This window comes from Emydura macquarii, unplaced genomic scaffold, assembly GCF_026122565.2.
Source record: "Emydura macquarii macquarii isolate MOO-44397 ecotype Brisbane River unplaced genomic scaffold, CSIRO-AGI_Emac_v2 contig_196, whole genome shotgun sequence".
Lineage (NCBI taxonomy): Eukaryota > Metazoa > Chordata > Testudines > Chelidae > Emydura > Emydura macquarii.
Window position 1 is genome coordinate 40,123 of NW_027130333.1, and position 7,205 is coordinate 47,327.

Genomic DNA, 7,205 nt, shown 5'->3' on the forward strand with positions numbered 1-7,205 from the left:
GAGATGCCCGTGACACCCCCCAGCACCAACGGAGCCCCAGGGCCTGGGGGAAGGGCGAGGGCTGGAGGGGACGTCAGGGTGGGGGAGCAGGGACTGGCTGTTCTGGGGCTGTGTCCTGCCCCCTGCAGCGTGTGTGCACGTGCATGTGTGTGTGTGTGTGTGTGTGTGAGCAGGGTGTCCGTGCGTGTGCCAAAGGGCTTGTGTATGCGTGTGTGTGACTGCAGACGTGTGTGTGTTGTCAGTGTGTCTGTGTGACTCTCTGTGCCATGGGTCGGGTTTCTACGTGTGTCCATCTGAACTGGGGTTTTCTGAGTTCCTTCCCTGGTAGCCTCTGATCTCCCGCGGGGTCCTGTCGATGTAGAGGGGCCGGGCCAGCTGGGCCCAGGGGGATGCGGGGCAGGCCAGGCCGGCTGGATGCACTGTCCAGTCTGATGCTGGGTTTATTCTCTGTCTTTCCCCATGATCAGCCTGGACCCCGACCCCTCAGCCCGGACCGGCCCCAGCCCATCCCGGGCAGGGAGCGAGGCCCCAGAGCCCGTCCCGCCCCACGCTGCCCAGCCCTGCTGGCTCCCGGGTGTCGGTTGGTGGCTGGGAGGTGGCTGGATCCTCCCCTGCGGTGTGGGGCAGGCTGCTCTCCGTGGGGCGGTGGGGAAACCTGCCCACACAGGACGTTTCACAACCCGGGGCCGAGGGGCTGAGGCTGGGCAATCAGCGAAGGGACGGGGCTGGGGGCGGCTGACATTAAGTGGGGACATTTTCCACGCCAGGGTGGTTGGGAGCCGGTGGAGCCGATGGGAAATGTCCTGGCAGAATCCCCCGGGCGCAGAGATCGCTGGCGGAGCCGAGAGGTGGCTACGGGGGCCCGTGCCTGGCTAAGGCCGTTTGCATCCGCAGCCTTTGCAGAGGCCCCCAGCCAGGCTGGCTGGGAGCCTCCTTTCAAAGACAGAACAAGCTGAGCTCTGTCCCCTCGGGGAAGGATCAGGGCCTGCCTCAGTTTCCTCCGTAACGCCCCCAATTCCACTGTCTGTTCCCGTGAGCAGGACACCCCCCCGCCCCCGCTGGCTTTGTGTTTCCTGGAGCTTTTCCTTGTGCCTCCACCAGCGATGGTCCCATATCAGGCTCCGCCATGCAGCCAGGCCCCAGTGGGACCCCCCCCCCGACATCCCCGGCCCCCAAAAACACCGACTCGCTCTGCACAGGCAGAGAAGGGTTTTATTGCAAGAAGCAGCAGGGACAGAAAACTCAGGGACAGCTTCCAGGGCGCAGCCTGGGACAATCTTCTCCCCACAACGTGCCCCTCATGGCCCAGGGGTGAGGGGCGGGGAGGGGCGGCTATGCTGAGGGATGGGCACCGGGGGAACCAGGTGTGTTTGGCTCCTGCCCAGACGGGCGGGTGAAGGGCTCAGGCTGGGGGCTGGATGCCCCTTGTCGCTGGGAACCGGGCACCTGGCATGGGAAATCCTCCCTGCCGGGCTGTGGGAGAAGCGGAGACACCGAATGTCCCCGTGGAGACTCCCAGCAGGCGTTACCCAGGAGGGGCAGGGAAGGGGCAGACAGGAGGGCCAGCGGGGGATCAGGGGAACCCAGCTCCCGGCCCGGTGTCAGCCCCTCGGCCCTACAGGAGCCCCTCGAAGTGCACAGGCCGCCACTGCCTGCAGCGGACCCGGATGCGGCGTGTCTGCGCCCTGCCCCGGTACAGACAGCGCCCCGGGCGGGACGAGCGCGCCAGCAGGCAGGTGGTGAGGGGATAGGCCGCGGTGCTGCTGCAGCGGTATTGCCGGCGTTCGCATGCCCCTCCGCTGCCGCAGATGGAGTTGAGCTGCCCGGGGTGGGCGTGGATGAAGGTGTGGGTGGGGTTGCAGGGCAGGCCGCGGCGCCGCACCAGGGTGGTGCAGTAGCGATGGGCGTTGGTGGCGTTGGTCTTGGGGAAGTCGACGTGCTCTCTCAGGAACTTCTGGTAGCTGTCCTGGGGGATGAGCTGGGCCAGGCCGGCGGCCAGCAGGACCAGGAGCAGGAAGAGCCCGGGGCAGGGTCCCCTCGGGGCCATGGCCGTGTGTGTCGCTGGATCGACCTGCAGTGGGGAGAGGGGGCTGGATGGGGACATAAAACCTCCTGGGCCCAAACGCTTCCCCCGGCCAGCCCGTGTCACCCCTAAATCCCTGCCCCACTCTTTCCCCCACTGAGATCGGGGCCTCGCTGCGCTGGGAGCTGCACAGACCAAGCCTGGGATCGGGCCCCGCTGTGCTGGGAGCGTCACGGGTCCCGATGGGAATGCAGCCGGCGCGCACACGCTGCGCGGGAACCAGGCCAGGCCAGGGCTGTTCTCCCCCTGCCACAGCCGGGGAAACTGAGCAGAGAAGAGTTAAAGTCGGGGTCTTCAGCAGTGCCCAACTCCCATGGGAACACACCAGGGTTTGGCCTGCAAGCTCTGGGGTGGCCCATGGGGATCCTCATCCTGGGAAACAGGGACAGAAACCTGGGCATCCTAAACCCCCTGGGAAACCACGGCTAGAAGGGCAGAAGGGTTGCTGCTATGTCTATAGTGTGTCCATTGCCCTGACTCCCTGCCCCCCCTTCCCGTGACCACTAGACCCCACTCCCCTCCCCGAGCTGGGACAGAAGCTAGGAGTCCTGGCTCCAGACGCCCTCCCCCCGTGTCCTGTTCCTTTCCTAGAACCTGATCTCAGCTGTCCCGGGGTCGATGCGCAGTCACCCCTGGCTGCAATGGGGTCGGGGCCGGGTTCTGCTCCCAGCCCCCCGGGGTCAGTCCACAGCGACCCTCCCTCTGCATTTCCCCCCCTCCCACTGGGTCCGTTCCCCACTTACCCGAGTCTCGGGCTCCGGTGGCAGAGACAGATCCGGCTGTGGCAGAGCAGAGAGTCCCTGCGGCTCCTTCCCCCCCATGCCCCTTATATAGATCCTAGGGGGGGGTTGGGATGGGGGGGCCAGGAGGGGTGGGGCAGCTCCTCCCATTGAGGGGCTGAGAGGTGCTGGGTAGGGCAGGGAGTTAGGGGGGAAGTGGGCACAGGGCAGGGTCCTGGGACACTGTGACCCCCAGAGCCCCAGTGTCTGGGGCACCTGCCCCTGGAAGCCTCAGCAGCGTGTTTCCCCAAGGGAGAGAATGGAACCCAGAAGTCCTGGATCCCAGCCCCCTGCTCTAACCACTAGCCCCCATTCCCCTCCCAGCGCTGGGGATAGAACCCAGGAGTCCTGGCTTCCAGGCCTGCTAACCCCATGGCCCTGGTGCCCCTGTGACTCTGCCCTGTTACAGGTTCATCCCCTCCCTGGTGTCCTGGGTACCCCATCACCACCCCCCAGCCGCAGCCCGTCCCCCCCAGGTTCCCTGCCCCAGTTCCTGGGCGTGGAGAGGGTCAGCGACCCGGCCAGGGGAGGGCAGGCCTGGCGCGTGCCCAGCACATCTTGGATCCCCCCGGGTGCCCCTGAGCCCTTGGCCCGGGCGGAGGGTGAGGGCTGGAGGGCTGGGGGTGGGGGTAGGGACTTGGCTCATCTCACCTGGATCTGTGTCCTGCCCGCTGCAGTGTGTGTGTCTGTGTGTTTTTGAGCAGTGTGTGGGAGTGTGTATAAGGGAGCAGTGCGCATGAATATGTGTGTGTGAATCTGAGCAGTGTCCCAGAATGTGTGTGCGTGAGGATTGTGTAGTAGTGTGTGTACGTGTGTATCTGAGTAGTGCATATGGGTGTGTGTGTAGATTGTGTAGGCTTATGTGTACGCTTGTATCTGTGCAGTGCAGATGTGTGTGTGTGGATTGTGTAGGATTGTGTGTACGTGTGTATCTGGATCGTGTCTGACCCATGTGTTTGGATGTGTGCGTAGTTGTGTATGTGTGTGAGCAGTGTGCACAGGTGTGCAGTACCCGTTGCAGGTGTCGGCAGTGTGTCTGATTGTTTGTGTCTGTGTGCGTTGTGCATGATTGTGTGTAACACAATCCCTGTGCCGTTGTGGTGCCAGGACCGTGTTACTGAGCTGCTCCAGCCGGGAAACCCTCTGCCCGACTTGCCAGGCCTGCACCGTGTCAGCGTGTGTGTGTGCGTGCAAAGTGCATGTGTGTGTGTTGTCAGTGTGTGTGTGTGACTCTGTGTGTTCGGGGGTGCGTTTGTCCGTGTGTCTGTCTGATCTGGGGCTTTCTCACCAGCTCTCCTGGTAGCCTCTGATCCCCTGAGGGGTCCCTGAGGGGGTCAGAGTGTCTGGGCCCAGCGGGATCCGGGGCAGGCTGGGCCGGCTAAGCCCAGGGGGATCTGGAGCGGGCTGGACTGTCTGGGCCCAGGGGGATGCGGAGCAGGCTGGACTGTCTGGGCCCAGGGGGATGTGGGGCAGGCCAGGCCGGCTGGATACACTGTCCAGTCTGATGCTGGGTTTATTCTGTCTTTCCTCTGGACCAGCCCGGACCTTGCATGTAACGACCAGGGAAGGGCTGGGTCCAGGGCTGGATTCCCGGCCCCCCCCCACTGGCACTGGCTATGGGGCCCTGCCAGATCCCCCGGTGCCGGCTCCTGTCCCATTCACCCTGCCGTGTCCCCCCATCTTCAGGGGCTTGGGGCTTTGACACCCCACGGCCAGGGGCAGGCCCAGATCTGGCCCTAACGGGGCTGCCCCCGACCCCTCAGCCCAGACCGGCCCCAGCCCATCCCGGGCAGGGAGCGAGGCCCCCAGGCCCGTCCCGCGCTGCCCAGCCCCACAGGCTCCCGGGTGTCAGTTGGTGGCTGGGACGTGGCTGGATCCCTCCCTGCAGTGTGGGGCAGGCTGCTCTCCGCAGGTGGTGGGGAAACCTGCCCACACAGGGGAAGCCTGGGAAGCCAGGGCTGGGGCGGGGGTGACTTTAGAAGGAAAAAAGACTCCATCGAAGGCCCTCAGGCGACCTGGATCAGATATGGAAAAAGGCCCCTTTTGGGCCACGCGGCCGTCGGACGGAGCGATCCGGGGCGCTGGCCTCCTTCACCCAGCTGGCCTTGCGGCCCGGCCCCCTGCGAGGTGAGGCCTCTGCGGCCAGCAGGGCTAATGCAATGCTCGGGTGGAGAAACTCTGCGCCTCCCTGCCCGGCGCCCCTGGAATGCCGCCGTTGGAGAAGGATGTTGAGAAACCGAAAAGCTGCAAACTGCCCCGCGGGCCGGGGAACGGGCCTGGCCGTTAGAGACTGGCGCTCGATCAGAAAGGGGCTAAAGAGGGGACTTGATTCCAGCGCAGGGGTACCGTTAATTTGGGACCGAGCGCTGTGGTGTTAATTGAGGGAGGCTGGTGGGACCCAAGGAGTCAAAAGGGGAGCGAAAAGAACAGCACAGAGAGAAAATGCAGCCCTCTCTGTGGCCTGGTCTAGTCACAACATCTCTCTGGACTAGGATGAAGACACTCCGGGGTCAGGAGATGGTGATGGAGCTGGCGCCGGCCCCTTCTTTCAGCCAGCCAGTGTCCTGGTAGTCAGAGTCTCTTTGTGAGGGAGTGAGGGGGGGGAGGCACAGCCCATCCCCTTGTTATTTAAATCACCAATTAGGCCTTATTTCCAACACACAACTGCAGATCACTGATTTCTGGTCCCAGGCTTCTGCGTCCCAGGCATGATCTTAACACAGGCCTCGAGGTCTACTTTTGTTTAAACTCATTTACTCTCTTTTGTATCTTTCCCCCCTCAGCCTTTCTTGCTATCGGTTATTGTGACACCACACGTTTTTCACTCACTTTTCACAGCTGAGCGGACAATTAGGGTACGTTTGTCGGTCCAGGGATCACAACCGCACTTAGTCTAAATTCGGGGTCTGGCGGGTTGTTCCTGCTAGAAGGAGAAATTGGCGGTACAGGCAGGTGTTTCTTTGATCCAGTCCTGTTTACTTACGAACACGGTGGAAAGCCCTTTCCCTCTGAACACAGGAGGACTCAAACAGCATGAGACAGTTTCCCTGCGCACAGTTCTAGGCCCCTTTCCAGCCAGCACTCTGCCCAAAATCTCTCTCTCTAGGCTTTTCTCCGGGCCACATTCCCAGTGCTTTTTCTAGCTGTGGCCTTGGTTTCTGCTGCTGCTCTTTCAGTATCTGACAGAGACAGACACGCATCCCCTCCCCCAAACAAGCCCCAGCCAAATGTCTGCCCCCACATATACCTGGTGTTTTGCACGGTGACTTGCCACCCGCCCAAAACAATTTTCCTGCCTGCTTTCCTTTCATCCATCCTGCAAGGGCTCCTTTCTGCAAGTCCCTGAGGGAGGTCGATTGTTTCTGTGAAATCTGCTGGCTGAGAGGGATCCCGCCTACTGGGGCCTAATGGGAAACTCATCCCTGTCACAACTTTCCCAGCCTCGATTTCCACAAAGGAGACCCTGGGGATTCAAAGTTTCTCCCTTGATCTGTATCTAATTCACCAAAGCTGGTGGAATATTTATACGTTTTCTAGGTCCGCCGCTAGTGTCACAGCCTCCTGATGGCTCCCTGCGTAAACCTCAGGCCAGTCTGCGAAGCAGTCCGGCGCTCCTAGCAAATACTGATAGAGCCCGGGGCCCGGGAATATCAGCGGCAGTGCTCTCCGTTGGGGCCAGTGCAAGATGCTGCTGCAACGGGGTTCTCCCAGTCCCTTCTTTGCAAAGCAAGCTTTCCATTTCCTACACCTGCTTTCCACATCCTGCCTGCGCTTCACCCGACAGAAATTCTTTCCCAGCTTGGCTGAGGTGTCTGCGAACCCAAAATGTCCAGTAAGATCACGGCAGAGCCTCAGGACTTCCCTGTTCAATGTATCTGCTGCAAACAGCTGGTACGTGTATCCGTGGGCCGGGGGTTTCTCCCTTCTCCGAGACAGCAGGCCCCTTTTTTTTAACTTTCCCCGAAAGCTTTGACTGTGGGATTTTGGGGGACACGCGTACTTCCAAGGAGGCTGCATTTGCCAAATGATTTTCCAGCCACATGTCCGGTATCAGGACGCTTTGAATTACTCCGCCGACAATTCCTGCACAGACGCTCACCCGCCCGCTCCCGTCACAGGCCCCTGACCTCTGGCTGAGTTACTGACGCCCTCCAGTCATGGTTTAAAGAGTTACAGAGAATCCACCCCTGACACGAGTTTAAACCTGCAACCTGCCCCGTGCCCCGTGCTGCAGAGGAAGGCGAAAAGCCCCCAGGGGCTCTGCCAGTCTGCCCTGGGGGGAAATTCCTTCCCAATCCCAGAAGTGGCGATCAGCCCAACACCTGGGAAAGAATTCTGTGTAG

General features: G+C 61.8%; 1 protein-coding gene across 1 annotated transcript; it reads right to left on the reverse strand.

Annotated features, from left to right (window-relative positions):
* Nucleotides 1–1,615: 1,615 nt before the first annotated feature.
* LOC137150687 (ribonuclease-like) lies at nt 1,616–2,047 on the reverse strand. The gene has a single exon (XM_067544664.1). It carries the CDS (start codon nt 2,045–2,047, stop codon nt 1,616–1,618), a length of 432 nt encoding a protein of 143 aa, XP_067400765.1.
* Nucleotides 2,048–7,205: the final 5,158 nt, after the last annotated feature.

Coding starts and splice junctions, on each gene's coding strand:
- LOC137150687 (XM_067544664.1), bottom strand. CDS start 2,047: ATGGCCCCGAGGGGACCCTGCCCCGGGCTCTTCCTGCTCCTGGTCCTG.